Source organism: Momordica charantia (genome assembly GCF_013281855.1).
Source record: "Momordica charantia cultivar OHB3-1 chromosome 8 unlocalized genomic scaffold, Mcharantia_2.0 BLBB01000008.1, whole genome shotgun sequence".
NCBI lineage: Eukaryota > Viridiplantae > Streptophyta > Magnoliopsida > Cucurbitales > Cucurbitaceae > Momordica > Momordica charantia.
Window position 1 is genome coordinate 489,753 of NW_028275166.1, and position 15,448 is coordinate 505,200.

General features: G+C 34.3%; 3 protein-coding genes across 5 annotated transcripts; 1 reads left to right on the top strand and 2 right to left on the bottom strand.

Annotated features, from left to right (window-relative positions):
• Positions 1 to 884: 884 nt before the first annotated feature.
• On the bottom strand, positions 885 to 4,906 carry LOC111004877 (NAD(P)-binding Rossmann-fold superfamily protein). 2 transcript variants are annotated; one of them, XM_088127630.1, is made up of 12 exons: positions 4,487 to 4,628; positions 4,297 to 4,399; positions 4,032 to 4,174; positions 3,687 to 3,740; positions 2,811 to 2,891; positions 2,686 to 2,731; positions 2,506 to 2,600; positions 2,393 to 2,425; positions 1,961 to 2,095; positions 1,764 to 1,857; positions 1,564 to 1,646; positions 885 to 1,199 (listed from the first exon to the last, which is right to left on the bottom strand). In XM_088127630.1, exons 2-12 carry the CDS (start codon positions 4,307 to 4,309, stop codon positions 1,167 to 1,169), a joined length of 810 nt encoding a protein of 269 aa, XP_087983756.1. In that variant the 5' UTR covers positions 4,310 to 4,399; positions 4,487 to 4,628; the 3' UTR covers positions 885 to 1,166. The 2 variants fall into 2 exon arrangements, with proteins under 2 accessions (XP_087983756.1, XP_022131808.2); XM_022276116.2 differs by lacking the exon at positions 4,297 to 4,399 and having other exon boundaries at positions 4,487 to 4,906.
• Positions 4,907 to 7,772: 2,866 nt separating this feature from the next.
• LOC111004570 (Lojap-related protein) lies at positions 7,773 to 10,721 on the bottom strand. The gene is made up of 4 exons (XM_022275614.2): positions 10,243 to 10,721; positions 10,020 to 10,107; positions 9,463 to 9,560; positions 7,773 to 8,039 (listed from the first exon to the last, which is right to left on the bottom strand). The coding sequence occupies exons 1-4, from the start codon at positions 10,540 to 10,542 to the stop codon at positions 7,959 to 7,961; spliced, it is 567 nt and encodes a 188-aa protein (XP_022131306.1). The 5' UTR covers positions 10,543 to 10,721; the 3' UTR covers positions 7,773 to 7,958.
• A 752-nt stretch (positions 10,722 to 11,473) lies between these two features.
• LOC111004571 (uncharacterized) lies at positions 11,474 to 14,622 on the top strand. 2 transcript variants are annotated; one of them, XM_022275617.2, is made up of 4 exons: positions 11,474 to 12,961; positions 13,306 to 13,387; positions 13,940 to 14,201; positions 14,357 to 14,622. In XM_022275617.2, the coding sequence occupies exons 1-3, from the start codon at positions 12,228 to 12,230 to the stop codon at positions 14,150 to 14,152; spliced, it is 1,029 nt and encodes a 342-aa protein (XP_022131309.1). In that variant the 5' UTR covers positions 11,474 to 12,227; the 3' UTR covers positions 14,153 to 14,201; positions 14,357 to 14,622. The 2 variants fall into 2 exon arrangements, with proteins under 2 accessions (XP_022131309.1, XP_022131308.1); XM_022275616.2 differs by lacking the exon at positions 14,357 to 14,622 and having other exon boundaries at positions 11,476 to 12,961; positions 13,940 to 14,318.
• Positions 14,623 to 15,448: the final 826 nt, after the last annotated feature.

Consider the following 15,448-nt stretch of genomic DNA (forward strand, 5'->3'; position numbering starts at 1 on the left):
TGCTGCAATGGAATCTATTCTCTTATTCCAGGGACAAGACAAAAGCAACCATAACTGATGGCTGAGATTGCAAATGCCTTGCCACTTTTTTCCTGTCTTCGAATTTTCCACCCAAATCTGCTGCCATCTCCAACTTCCAGACGCTGACTGGGCACTGATTTCTTCATGTGAACGGAGGAACCTATCGTTTTTCAGTTCCAACTCAAACTTCGAAGCTCTTGTTCATGACGTGTGTGATGTGACCTTTCAAATCATATATCGCTTAAAAATCAAATAAATTTATATAAATATAATTTTGGATTCAAATACTCTTTTTAGTAGTACTTTCGAATATCTAAATTTAGTTATGGTTAACTTTTATTACAAAATTTTGAACCAATTTTAAGATTTATCATTGAAGAAAGTACAGAGGTCAAGTTTGGACATTTGAAATTATAGAGCTTAAAATAAAAGAGTTCGGAAGTAAAAAGATTAAAATAGTATTTTTAACCGTTAAATTATTAATCTTTAAACTCTCAAAATTGTATTTAATGGACACTTTTTTAAATTCATACATGTTAAACACAATATAAACCATTATAGAGAATCTAGTGCCCATCTCCACAGCTGGACTTCTTTGCGAAGGCATTCAATAAGCCCTCACGTGAGTACCAGTGTACAGAGGAACCAAATGATTGGTTCATAATGATAATAGCTGACCTGGGCAAAAATGAAAAAAAAGACTGATATTAGCATTTACAGGCTAAATTTAAATGCTTGCAGTGGTGAAATGCCGCTTACCAGATCAAGGGGTGTCTGTTTTGACAAAGATAGATCTATTTAGAAATTTCTTTATAGCAAAAATAATGGAAATGATCAGCAACATGAATATTGGCCACAAAAAATGGAACTAAGAAATCGCTGCCCTTAATTAGCTAAATTTAATTAATGTCAGAAATTCTGTAGAGAGGAACTTAAACTGTAATTATAATGGCAGGCAACTCGAAAGGCTTCAAACAAAATCTGGGGTTAAATTAAAAGGCATAAACTTGCGAAAAGCAACGTGTATCATCCGACAGGGGAATCCAAAAACCAGCAGTAAAAAAATCCGCAGTTCCACGGCCACTTAATCTAAACTCTGAACGGTCCTCTCTTATGGGCTTAGTTGGGAAAATTCGATACATGACCTACATAACCATCCCCCCATCGATGGTGAGAACCTGCAGAAACATTCAACATGGATAAAATGAAATGAGGTACTTCCGTAAATAGCATAAAATGAATGTGTATTTTCAAATATAGCGTAAAGTTTGAAATTTTACAAAAATAGCATAGTCCAAACCAAGTTTAAATTCAAACGTAACATAAAACACACCAAGAAAAGTAATATTTATACTATATAAAATACATATTAAAGTTATGCACTATATATATATATAGAGTGTAATTTTATTTAATTTATCAAAATGAAATAGGAACTCTCGTTGTAAGCATGTAAAAAAAGAAAGGAATGATGTTATTATATTATTGCTAACAGTTATTTTAAGAAACCAAGAGGAGAAAGAAAAAAGGAACTCTCCCCACCTGTCCTGTAATGTAACTAGCAGCTGGGTTAAGAGCCAAGAATTCAACGAGTCCAGCAACTTCTTCAGGTTGGCCATACCTCGCTGAAACAATGGGGAATTGAAATATGGTTACAATCATTATATATTGGTTTTAAACAAATTATTGTGAATCGACAGAATCACCACAGACAATCTCATATATGAGTTTCTCAGACTCACCCAAGGGGATGGTATCCATAATTTTCTTCTCAATTTCCGGCCCAAGCTTGGCAGTCATGTCAGATGCAATAAACCCAGGCGCAACAGCGTTAACCTGGAAGGATATTTCATTATGATGGTTCACATTATCCTCTAGCATTTAGCATTTTGCATATGAGAGCATTCTTATTAAAGAAGTTAGATAATGCAGAACCCACGTTAATGTTTCTGCTTGCATATTCCTTTGCAACGGACTTTGTCAGACCGATCACCCCTGCCTTTGCAGCACTGTAGTTCGCTTGCCCAACATTTCCAACAAGGCCTACAACTGATGCTATATTGATAATTCTTCCCTGTATAAAACCTCTCAATGTGAGTAGGACGTTTCCATTTTTCCCCTTTCATTCTTTTTTCTGAACTTCAGCAAAGAATCACGATCCCAGCTCAAAACTAAAATTACTTAGAATTGGGAATATATTTCTAACAAATTTTGAGCTTCTAAATTCTATGGAGGCACGTTATAGCATTGACTGTAAACATGTACAGATATTCTAATAGTAAAAATGAAAAGCGTATTGCATCTTGAGTTGCAGAAGATTCATCAGCTCAGCTGCCTATTTCTAAGTTGGAAAATACAAAAGTGAGATTACCTTCTTCTTTTTCATCATAATTTTGGATGCTGCCTGCAAAAAGGAATAAACTCTATTCAAGAACAAGATACTTCAACCACAAACTCATTGTTAAAGCAACAACACATTCATACCTGAGTACAGAGATAAACACCAGTAAGATTCAGATCAATCACCTCCTGCCATTGAGATGTCTTCATTCTCATCAACAAACCATCACGAGTAATTCCTGATTTCGATGAAAGTATTGGGTAAAAATAACTAAGTAAAAGTGCCAGGAAGCTGGAGAATGTTAAAAGAAAAATTCTATATACCTGCATTGTTGATCAAAATATCAACAGTTCCCCAAGCATCAATCGCCTGGACAAACGTCAACCATGAAAATGAGTAACAAGTAAATGGTATAAACTAGTTTAGTTAGAAAAGTGAAGTAGCTTACTGTCTTAATCATTGAATCCACATCAGCCTCCTTTGACACATCTCCACCAAAAGTAAGAGCTTGTCCACCAAACCCCTCAATCTGCAAGTAACAAGAGAATTTAATCATCATCTTTTCGAAATGATTCACCAAGTCACCACCAGAAGAATTGAGCAGCAATGCTTAGTTGATAAAGAAGAATGGAGTTGAAGAAAAGTAATGGCCAACTGAATGATGCCTCGTCATAAAAGAATTGTTTCATGTTTGAGTAATGGAATCTAGAAAGGTGATGGGACTTGTAGTGAGTATGCATACAAGTATTGGGGCTTAATTAGTAAATAGGTTTATTACTTTGTTAGTATTGAATATGAAATGTGGAGCTTGTTAAAACTATGAGAAACATTTGCAATAGCAAAGTGTTATTTAAAAAACAGAAAAAAAAAAATGAAAAAGAGTGAAGTGAGTGAGGTAGTAAATAGGTTAATTAAGTTGCCTCACTCACTTCCCTCTTGAAAGGCAACCAACTTCAACTTTTTGTATTTCCCTTAATTTAGTGGTTCCATTCTCTGCATATAAGAAAGGAGAATAACTGATAGCTTCACAAAACTTTGTGGATTGAACTTGAATCAATTACAAGCAATCATAAGAATTGAATGCAAATTGAACCACTAAATGAGCTTTCACATTTAAACCTAAAAGCATGGCATGCTTAATTTATAGCTGTAACCAGATTTGTTATCCGTCTAATAACTGTAGGGAAATTTCCAAGTTGCTTCGGCATCTTGTGAGAATTCTGCATGATAAACAGTCTCCGGAGATTCTATGATACTTCACAACATTTGTGGAACGGGCAAATACGATTCAAGAGATAAGAATTGAAATAGGTGCGTTATTTACCTCTTTGCAAACTTCCTCGGCCTCCTTTGACGACCTAGCATAATTAACCAGGACCTACAAAAAATTGTTTAATAGAAAATTCAGAATTAATGATATAATGATACCAAAATTGACTAGACAGATGACGTCTTCAGAAAACAAATCATAAACGGGAAATACTTCAGCTTATATAGCATAATAACTCCATATAATAACTGGACTCACTAAGATAAAATTTTATCCATAAAGTGAATGCTAGCAAAAAAACTGCGTCCAAGGATCATATTTTTCAAATCTGATTTTGTACAACATTTTAAACCAGATATAAATAATAGAACTTCATACGAAATCAGAAAATATAGGTACCTTACAACCCGCCTTTCCCAAGCTCAATGCGATGGCTCTTCCAATTCCTCTCGAGGCTCCAGTCACAATAGCCACAGGCGCTTCCACTTGTTTGCCCTCCTTAATGCTTGCTTGTTCCGCTGTAGCAACCTGAGCCTTTATTCCTGCGCATCCATTTTGATAATGAGATCGTAATTCCAAAAGCATTAGCCATAGTTCCTTAGAACACTAACTTCCATAAAAATAAAGGCGGCCGACGTCAAGGACTACCGATAACAACAAGAACCTTTAACGGTCATAAGCAGAACGCTTGAGAATTTCAAGACGCGCCAAGCATTCGTCCTCACTTGCCATGACAAATTATGAACGTAATCTCTCCTACAGTCTCACTTCCAATAGCTCACGCAAGCACAAATAGAACAGATGTCAAATCTTTCCGAACTAAGAATAAATTACAAAACAATGTAAACAGTTACCAGTTGAAGCAGAAGAGCTCTTCGATCTTAACTGGAGACCGAAGCGACCTCGGACCTGATTCGATCCAGCTCCGCCACAAATCGGAGACCACTGCTCAATAGGACCGGCTCTACGATCGACGAAGCCTTCAAATTTACCAACGATTCCAGCCTTACTAAAAGAAACAGCGTTTGAACCGGTGAAGGCCGCCATGAGAGCTCTGGGAGGTCTCCGCACAAAGAAAATCGCAGAAGCAGCACGAAATCCCGAAATTGTCGCCAGAAATGAAAGCGACGAACAGATTCGATTCTTATAAAGAGGAAATGAGTAAAGTGTGAGCAGATACCTCGTTGGGATCTCCGGAGGAAATGTGTGTGGAGTGGAGTGGAGTGGAGTGGTGATGAAACCAAAGTGTGAACCAGCAGTCAGTGCAACAACTACGCGCCGAAGTATTAGTTTTGGAACACCTTGCATTTCGATGGAGGGTTAAAGATGTAAATAGCCATGGAATATAGGTTAATTACCATACAGCCACTAGAAGATTAAACGGCCATTTCTGGAAGATCGGTTAAATGGTAATGTGTAATTTTTGCAAACTTTTGCTGGAATTGACCCTAATGTTTAGTGTTTGCGCTAAAGGGAAAGTTCGCCCACCCAACCAAACTCCTACCCACCACTTTCCCCATATTGATTTTTCCAAATTGGAACTATTTTCTACACTAATTAAATTAACTTTTTAGTTAAAAATATTGCGAAATATGTATTTCATTTTCTAAATATTAGGTCTAAAAGTATTACATTTGTACTAAAAAAAAAATAATAATAAAAGTGTTACATTTTTTAATTTAATTACTATTTTGATCCTCATGTACTTTTAATTTTGTTCAATTTAGTTCATGTACTTTTGAAATGTCTATTTTGTCTATATATTTTTAAAAAGTAACAATTTTGATTATTTTATTTTTATTTTCATCACATTTATTCAATTGTAGTTTTAACATCTAAATTTAATTACATGCAGTCATAACTTTGTGTTAAAGAGTTTTATGTTATAAAAAATTGTATTAAAAATTTTCAATTAGAGACCAAAATAATAGCTTTTCAAAAGTATAAGAACCAAAATAGATGTTTTAAAAGTATGAAAACTAAAATTAACAAAAATTGAAAATATAAGCACGAAAATATTTTGAAATTACATGGATTACTAAGTATAACAATCAAAATAATATTTAAACTTTTTTTTAACAAGTAACATATATATAATTCAAAAAAATAAGTAGAATTTTATAATTGTTTGTTGGGACTTTGAACTGTTTATCTCTCTTATTTATAATACACAAGAAGCGGATTAACTTTATTAATTATAAATGTTTTCACTGCTTAAAATAACATATGTAATAAATTTTCCTTTTTATTGCAACATTAAATTAAAATAAAGTTACTGAAACTGAAATTAATTGTTCCATATAACTGCATCCGTGATTTATGAAAGAAAACAAATTTAAATGCGAGAAAGCTATTCGATTTCAAACAAAAACTTATTTTATATATTTTAAACAAAAACTTGTGCGGGGATTCCAGAAAATCAATTATTTTAAATATCCTCTTCTAAAATCACTCCTTATATAAACATACCCTAAGAGTTGACAATTTAATCTATAAACTCTTGAAAATGGTTCTAAATCGCAGACTTAGATTTCTCATAACTTATAACTTCTTTATAACTTCTTTAACAGATATGTGACGTGACAATTTGATATGTTATGTGACACTTTTTAATTTTAATTTTTTGTCATTGCAAAATATTATTAAAATTAAAAATAATTTCTCCCTCGTCTCTCCTACCTGTCTTCTCGCGATCCATCACTAGTCTCCCCTCCCTCCCTTGAAACTCCTTCCCCAAAAACTTCCTTGGAATCTTTCACTTGTCCCCAACTCCCCATCCCTCTCATGAAACTCTCATTCTACAAAAATTTTCTTTTAGATTTTTTTTTTTTTTTTATATTTCTGAATCAAAGAAGAATAAAGAAAAAAGAAATCCATTTAAGTGTCATTCTTTTGTCAACTCCCTCAATCATTCTCTATCATCTCTTTCATTGCTCTCAACATGATGTAAAAATTAATATTTTTTTACAAATCATAAAAAAAAAATTAAGAAATATCTCATCGTGAATTGACACGTCATTTTCCATTAACTAACGGTCAAAGAATACTTAGGAACCATTCAAAACAATTTTTCAAATTTTAGGGACCAAAAGTGCTTATTTTGAAACTTGAAACCAAATTGACACCAATTCCAAATCTCAGGGATCAGATCAAACCAAAAGTGTATTTTTTCTTTTTTTTTTTTGGTGGGAAAGAAAATAACTTCATTAAATAACAAAAATATCCTTTCAGATCCCACATCCCCTCCTCTTGCAGATCAGATGCGTCAATCTGATTTAAGAAACTATTGATCTAGTTGAATGGGCAAAAGGGAGAGAAACTGACCCATTCTGTTCTAGAGAGAGATGATTTTGGGGGAAGCTGATGAGATGGATTTTGATTATTAAAAAAGAAAAAAGAAAAAGTTGTGAATTTGGTGGATATGTATTTTTTTTTTTTTACTAACGGAAAAACTCCGTCTTATTCTTCTTTCTTCTTCAATTAAAAAGTCTGAAAATCTTAAGAAAATTTTAAGGGAGGGGAGGATGGGGAGGTCGAGGGCGAACGGACAGGAGAGATGAGAGATACAGGGAGGAGACACAGAAGGTGAAGGGGGAAGAGAGATCTTAATTTGGATGACCTTTTCATGACAGCAGTAAAAAATAATGTAAAAGTAAAAATTAGATGTCATATTTCTGTTAAAAAAAAACTAACATACGTTTAACTTTAAAGACCATTTAGACCACCTTTCAAGGTTCAATAAAATGAAATTTAAGGACAATCTTAATTCAAACTTCAAAGTGCAATTTACCATATAAATATCTATATCCATAATCTCAATTAAAAAAAAAAAGATAAAAAGCATTTACCAATTCAAGCATAGTTGAGAAAAAGAATAAAACTTGTCGTGACTTAATTAAATAATGATACATTTTATATATATATATATTTTTTTTTTTTTAAATTAGACTTGCTTACAAATTCCTACGTCGATTTCCTTTTTTTTTTATAATCCAAACGATAAGAAAATTTATTTAAAAAAACCCTACTAAAAATAGAATGTAGGAGGTCCGGAACCGAACATCGGGCTCCAACCATATTTCGGCTCGTGATCAATCCATTGATCCCAACCATCTATACATATATTAATTACTGATCTCATTGATCAAAATGAAAATTGGATACTCTTGATAAAATTGCTGTATTGGTACCGTTATTTATCCAAGTCTACATTATTCAAAAACGGAGGCAAAGCTAAAGAGAATATATAAGAACATTTATGCACAACCGTCATATCGGACTCGCCCCGTATCAACAGATGAGAAAGATGTAAACATTTGTAATTTTTCACTTGATTAAAGTACCTTTTTGTGCTGGTTTCTTGGAGTTGTTCTTCCGGCGTATCTTCACTAAAGCTCTGTCCAGATCCTGTACAAGGATGAGAACAAGACATTAGTTTTGTTTTAAGTTTAACGAGAAATCGATCCTCCGACTTTTTAGTTAAGGATATATGCCTTAACTAGCTGAGTAGCTTTAAGTTTCTAATTTTACTCTTATTTGGTCACCCAAAGAAAGGGAAATCATACATTGAATTACTTCTAGAAAGGGATAGCCGAAGGAGGTCCCCTAATAGAATAACATTTTTAGCCAAGATCGTCTAAGCCTTCAACAGATAGAGTAGCCTAATTGGTGCCTATGAACGTTGGACAAAATGCACCTAGTGAAGGAAACCAGCCAGCTAGAAATCGCTGGATTACTATGAGGGTGTGGTTGTAAGTCCCCAAGTAGCCAATCTTTACTTAACTCGGTCCAGTCTGGCATCAAGACCAAATAGAATAGCTTTACTTTCCCCGCATATAAAGCGTAAGTTGATATAGCCCAAGCCAGTGCTGGGGCCAAAAGGAATTAAAAAAGGGAGAGCCAGCTAAGAATAACCATTCAAACACTCTGAAAGAGAAGAAAATGGTCTCCTCCACCGAGCTCGTTGTCTCTAGACTCAGTTATGCTACAGTATCACCAACATCTAATGTCATGTTATGAAGGAAATTTTCACATTCAAGCATGATTCAGCAATTCATCGCAAATGTAGCTAGAATGTAAATTACTAATGGTAATGTTGTCTTTGCCCCTAAATTGAAATTACCAGTGTACGTTTGTCACCTCTACCTCTAAGTTAGCCTAGACATAAAATTTGACCACCAAACAAGGTCCAAAATTCAAATGAAAGATTAAATCACGTTCCTTAGAGTTAAGAATTAAAAGAAGAGAAACAAGAGAATTTTCAAAGGGGAGGAAGCGTGCAGTGAGGCTTTTTGGGATCTAGTTATAGTCTTTGCCTCCATGTGACGTACTCGCTCTAAACACTTCTGTAATTATGACTTCTTGCTAAGCTATGCTAATTGGGACTCTTTTTTGTAATCCCTTTGATGCAGTGGGAATACTCATCTTCCCCCTTCTTTTTACTCTCGATTTTCCTCTTTTGTTAATGAAATTTCTCCTTGGTTACTTATCACAAAAAATATATAATAATAATAATAATTAAAAAATAGCGTTCAAAAGAGGTGGAATAAAAACTATGTCCAAGTATGCTCTTCTCTTCCCCTCTATTTTGATCAAATGCATAATTATACTCTATGGTTAACTGTGCAAAAATGAGAAAGGAAATATAAGTGCTCAATGCTCATCGTCAAAACAGCAGCTCGCTCGATAATGACTAACAGCCATCGGTTATTTCTTCCCTTTGTCCCCCCCCCCCCATTCGTAGGAACTACTCGCTAGAAGAAAGATCATTTAAGGTGCAGGGGGAGGGGTAATCTATAAAAAGGATAAAAGAAAAGCATCAAGAATTCACCTGCGAAGAATCATCTGGCGCTGTCTCGGTTGACCAAAGGCTTTCCAGATTGTAATAAGTTCTGGCATTCTCATCAAGGGCGTGAACAACTACTTTACCTAATAGGAAATATTCAAAGACAAATTATAAACACATCAATAGTGATCAATTAAAATATACACATTGAGAACTCCCCTTAGGACATGGCCAATAGATAGATATAAGTACAATTATGACAAGCTTATGGCACAATTTTTGTTAATTCAATACTACTATTGATTTTCATTATCATTACCATTCCTAGATAAGCCTAGCATAAATGATTAGTATAAAGAATTTTAACTAATTCGAGACACTGCAAACAGCAGAAATCATAGTATAAACCTAAGATAAAGTGTCGCGAAGAGGGCTAAGGTGCACTGAAAACACTTCAAATTATGTGATTCGAATTAGTTGGTTGATATTTTGTTTAGGCGTAGACTAGAAGGACAGTAACAATTGACTTATCTGCAAGAACGTTCCCTACAAAATTCAAGAACAAGAACATTCATAGTACTCGTTAAAGAGAGTAGACAGACCAGAATCGATGACAATCCACTTTCCGTCCTCTTGCCCTTCGACACTAGGGAGTATCAACTGTCTAGCTCCTTTCTGCTTTTGCTTGATCTGTCGATTCAAATAAACGCGATTACATATTAAGCCACTACAACCAGAAACTTCTCTTCTTCAAATTCATCAGCTTGGCAATCTAACTGAAATTTCGGAACAGTAAAATCAGACAGAAATGTAAAAGCAACCTGCCTTGTAAATTAGGGCTTGAGCAATGTTCTTAACATGCCAGGTCGACCTACCAGTGGCGAACACCATGTAATCAGCCCAATCACAGTCTTTGCGGATTGGTATCACTTTGACATCGTCCGCCTTCACGTTATTCAGAACCGTCTCGACCTCCTGAAGATCAAGAAGACCATTGTTGCTAGAGCTGGCAGTGGAGGAAGATACAGTATGGTTGTGAACAAAAATGCCCTTATTCCATTGTTGCAAAGAACGAATCGTGGAAGAAAAAGCAGATGAAGATCGAATTCTTTGCGCCACCAACATGTGATCTCTGCTGTGCGGTGAGCGCCGGCGCGCGCTATCAATACCACTTCGTCGCTATGATTCTATGAAGGTCGAGTTCTCAGCTTTCTCGCCCGCCGTGTGCCGTCTTCTCCACCACGCAGGCCGGAGGCTTCCTGTTCGAGCTACGAGTTTATTTGCTTGGTCTGTGGATCGGCCCAACTTGCAGCGTTGGGCTACATCAATGACCTCTTTAAACAAAATAGTTGATAAAAAGAAAATTATATTTATATTTATATATAAATTCTTTTGTTTAATCTACGTGTTTCTTATAATATTTTATAATGATACGTATTTTTATCCTGGGTTAATATTAACTTTTTTTTTAGGAATGTAATGATGAGAGGTCGAACTTCGGACTGACCTCTAAGAGAAAGATGTTTTAACCGCTAAGCTAGACTTATATTGAAATAATGACTTAGTAAATAGTATCAAAATGATTTTGAGAATGTGTTTAGAGGGCTAAAATTTGGTTGTATTTATAGTTTTTTTTAATATATATATATAAGTTTTTTTTATTGGCTAAATGTGTTATTTCTGATCGTTACTATGTATTTTTGGACAATTTTTTCTTCATAAATTGAGATGGTGATGTGTGGTAATCACTGTTCTAATGTAACCCTCAATTATTATTATTATTATTATTATTATTTTTTTTGAATGAGATGTTTATTTGTTAAAAAGAAAAAAAGATTTAATTTGATTGATTTTCATAAGGATTTATTCCCATTCTCATTTCTGTTAAGGAAACAAACTCTCTTTTAACATCAAAAGCATAAAAAGACAAAATTAAAACCAAAACTTTGAATCAAATTTCAAGAATTCTTACATGGAAGTGGGGTAGATTCTGAGTGGTTTGCACCCCATGTGAATTGCTCAGTGAAAAAGTCCATCATTTTCCATTGCAATTTCACTTAAAAAGAAAAACAAATTTAATTATTATTTTGGTATTACTTGACAAGTTGCCACATATTTGCTGGTTTGTCTCCATTCCCAATGAGCCCCCTCTGTTCTTTAATTCTCTCCATAATAGATCTGCAACTCCCTCCTTTTCCATGCTTTAAATTTTACCATTCATCATAGATTCGTAGCTCTCTCTTCAATTTTGTGAAGGTAATCTAATCAGAGCCTTGCCAGCTTCTACTTCTACAAATCATTACGTTTGTACCCTCTTCCATTGATTTCCCTACGCTTCTGAGCTCTCTCTCTGCCATGGAAATTACAGACTTCTTTACTCTTCAGTTAATTTCTAAATGTACATGCCTTTACTGCTTCATATGGGTCCATTATCTTATTCAGTGACATAAGTTTCAGCAATCAGACATGGTGAGGTTCTACTTCTTGTCGGGTTCTATTGCTTTCATTTTCGCATTCGTCTTCTGAATGGAAACGAAAAGTTTTATCAATTCTGTGGGCTCTTTTCGGTATCTTCTTTATCTGTTTGCCTGCCATTGAAATGAAATATCTGTATCACTAACTTATTTTCATTGAGTTGTTTTCTGCCGATACTTATGGGGCTATAGATCTGTTTTTGGTTTGCATTTGAAGTTGGGGTCCAGAGTTTCTGAGTGATATTTGGAGTGTGCACACCATTTGTTTGAAAAAATGTCTCTGAGAGACTGAGAGACTGAGAGACTGAGAGACTGAGAGCTTTTTTTTTAACCAAAATGAGGGGGAGAGAGGATAATGGGTATCACAACAATGGATTAAAACATGAAAAGGCTATGGGTTTTGAGTTTCAAAGAGGAAATGGAGCTAATGGCACTTTCCATCGTCGGTTAGCCGCTGCCAAGTCAACTCCATCGAAGTGGGACGATGCACAGAAATGGATTTTTGGTTTGCCAAAAGGAGGAGACAAAGAAGAGTCCAAAATCAAGCATAGAAATTCTAATGCCGATGACTTGCGGCTGATAGCTGCTGTGCCACAGCAGGAGCAGGACTATTCAAGCGGTGGAGATAAAAGGACTGAATGGCAAGAAGAAAATGGAGGCTTTGGTTCTGCAACGAGCAGTCAAAGTGAAGCAGAAACGAAGAAGATGGAATGTGATGAACCCATTTGGAGAATCAATAAGCCATTGGAGAACTGTAAAACGGTGGTTAGGTCTGTGTGCGTGAGGGACATGGGGACAGAGATGACTCCCATAGCGAGTCAGGAGCCTTCAAGGACGGCTACCCCTATTAGAGCCACAACCCCTGTGCTTCAGAGCCCTATAACTTCTGGATCTTCCACTCCAGCAAGGCCTCACCATGAAGTGCAAGCCATTGAAGATCGCCAAATGAGTGCTGCTTCCGATGCCATGGTGGTGAAAAACCGGAACTCTGATCAGGCTGTGAAGATGAACTCCATGGAAACTAGAGCAATGGCTTGGGACGAAGCAGAACGAGCCAAGCATATGGCAAGGTGACCCTTTGAGCTCTTTTGATTGTTCCTCTGGTTTTGCCTCTGCCCGTCCAAATTCTGAAAACTTTGCCTGATTTTGATAACTTCTATTGTTTTGGTTACTGAAAAACAGTTGTAAATTTTGAAAGCAAACCACTTTGTAGAGTCTATTTCGTTGCTTCATTTATAAAACTCCAATAAAATAAACATATATTCTTTTAATTTAGACGACTAGAATAGAAACCTGAAAGGCTTTGAATTTCTTCCTCCATTGGCAATCCTTCTTACGATGCATCTGGGGGAACTCAAAATGGCAGATTTAACTCGGATGCTCATGAAATATGCTGATTGCTTTGGATTTATAGGTATAAACGTGAAGAAGTGAGGATACAGGCATGGGAAACCAGCGAGAAGAGGAAAGCCGAGTCAAAAATGAGAAAAATGGAGGTACTGTTACCCGTACTTTTACTTTTTTTTTTTTTCATCGTATAGTTTGGTAAAATCTTCTAAAATGCATCTTTTTTATGTGACATATTTTCTTTTGATGAGATAGAGAGAAGATACAAATTTTTGGATTATGGTTTTAGAAGTGCAGAAGACGCTCATTTTATGACCAACTAGTTTTTGGAAAACTCATGCAATTTCTTCCATTTTATCCAACTCAAGTCATAATACAATCAACTTGTGTATATTTGTTTAAAAAAAAAATCTTGTGTATATAATTTATATTAAACATGAGCTCGTCACCCCTCTCTCTCTAGTCTCTATCTAAATTAAACGTGTTACATAAGAAGATGATTAACATATGATAGCAACATAAACGCATTTTACGGTTTCAACCCATGAAACTACACTCAAACTATAGAAACTAAAATACGCTTCCCTGAAGCCGCAGTGAAGATATAATCTTTAATATGTTTCCGTAGTGAAGATATAATCTTTAATATGTTTCCATATCGAATCGTGGTTAGCAAGTGAGTTTGTTGATGATTTGATCAGAAAAGGGCAGATAAGATGAAAGCATGTGCAGAAGAGATGCTGGCAGATAAACTTGCAGCGACGAGAAGAATAGCCGAAGAGAAACGTGCAAATGCAGAGGCAAAACTAAATAAGAAATCTGTAAGGACTTCTGAAAAGGCTGATTATATCAGGAGGACTGGTCACTTGCCTTCTTATTTCTCCTTCAAGTTGCCTTCACTCTGCTGCTGGTAGCATCATTCAATATTTCCCTTCTAAGTTTCTTCAAATCTGCTTGTTCCCGGTAAAAACAATGCCACTTTTCCTTTTTTTTCTCCTTAAATATCTGTAAAATGCATTTACCTCAGAATTGTTATAAAATATTCAAATTTTTAAGTGAATTGTTCTCTTCTGATTTTCAGCTGCTTGTGTTATATTGTCTTATTTGCTGTTTTGTAGTATTGTTCAATTGTGGAGCAACCATTTGGAACCATGTTATAAAGTTCCAGTTCGCTTGCCAACAAAATTGCCAAATAGATGGATAAATAGATGGACAAATGCTAGCTAACGTAAGCTTAGTTCAGTGGTAATTGACACGTGTCTCTAAACCAGACGTTACAAGTTCGAATCTCATATCCCTAGTGTACTAAACAAATGGATAAATGCTATTTATAGGTTTTTTTTAAACCTTTTTTTGATATATTTTATTTTTCAAATCTTAGTAAGAGTATAATGTTGTTTTTAAGTTAATGAGTACATGTTTTTTTTATAAATTATATTGCCAAATAAATTATACAAAAAAAAAGGAAAATTGTAGTCAATGTCATCAACTGTTTTGATTATAACACATTCTAAATTGTATTTATATATTTATTATGAGGGTGTATTTGGAAGTGGGGGTATAATAAGTGATTTTGAACAAATAAATTTAAGAATAATTTATTTTTTAAAATCACCACAAAGTGATACTTTAAAAATTAAATTTAAATTATTTTATATTATCCTACTGTCAAATTTTTAATATGAAAGTACGTCAAAATCATTCTCAAATACACCCTGACTTTGTTTGGTTTTCTTTTTCTATTTGTAATGAGTTATTTATTTATTATTTATCTCCAGAATGACAATTATCAATTCATTAAAAAAATTAACAGATAGGATTTTAAATAAATTATACAGATGGTTATTGAGTGGAAATTCTAACCAAACAAATTATTTAAATAAAAATTATAAAAATATGTTAGTTTTTAAATTAATAATAATAAAAATGTAAATTAAATAACATTTTTAAAGTATGGTAAATGAACAAATTATTGACAAAAATATAGTAGTTTTTATGCCCAAATTATCTTCCAGCTGAAATTTCCAATTTTATACTTAATATTTTAAAATTCTCAAACTTTTATTAGTTAAAAAAATTACGTTAAAAGAAAATATTTGAAACATTGAGTATAATTAAAATATTACGGCAAATATAAACATAACTAAATTAAGGTATATTGCTTGGATTTTGGAGGTGTAATTTCTCTATTAAACTAAAATGGTATGTGT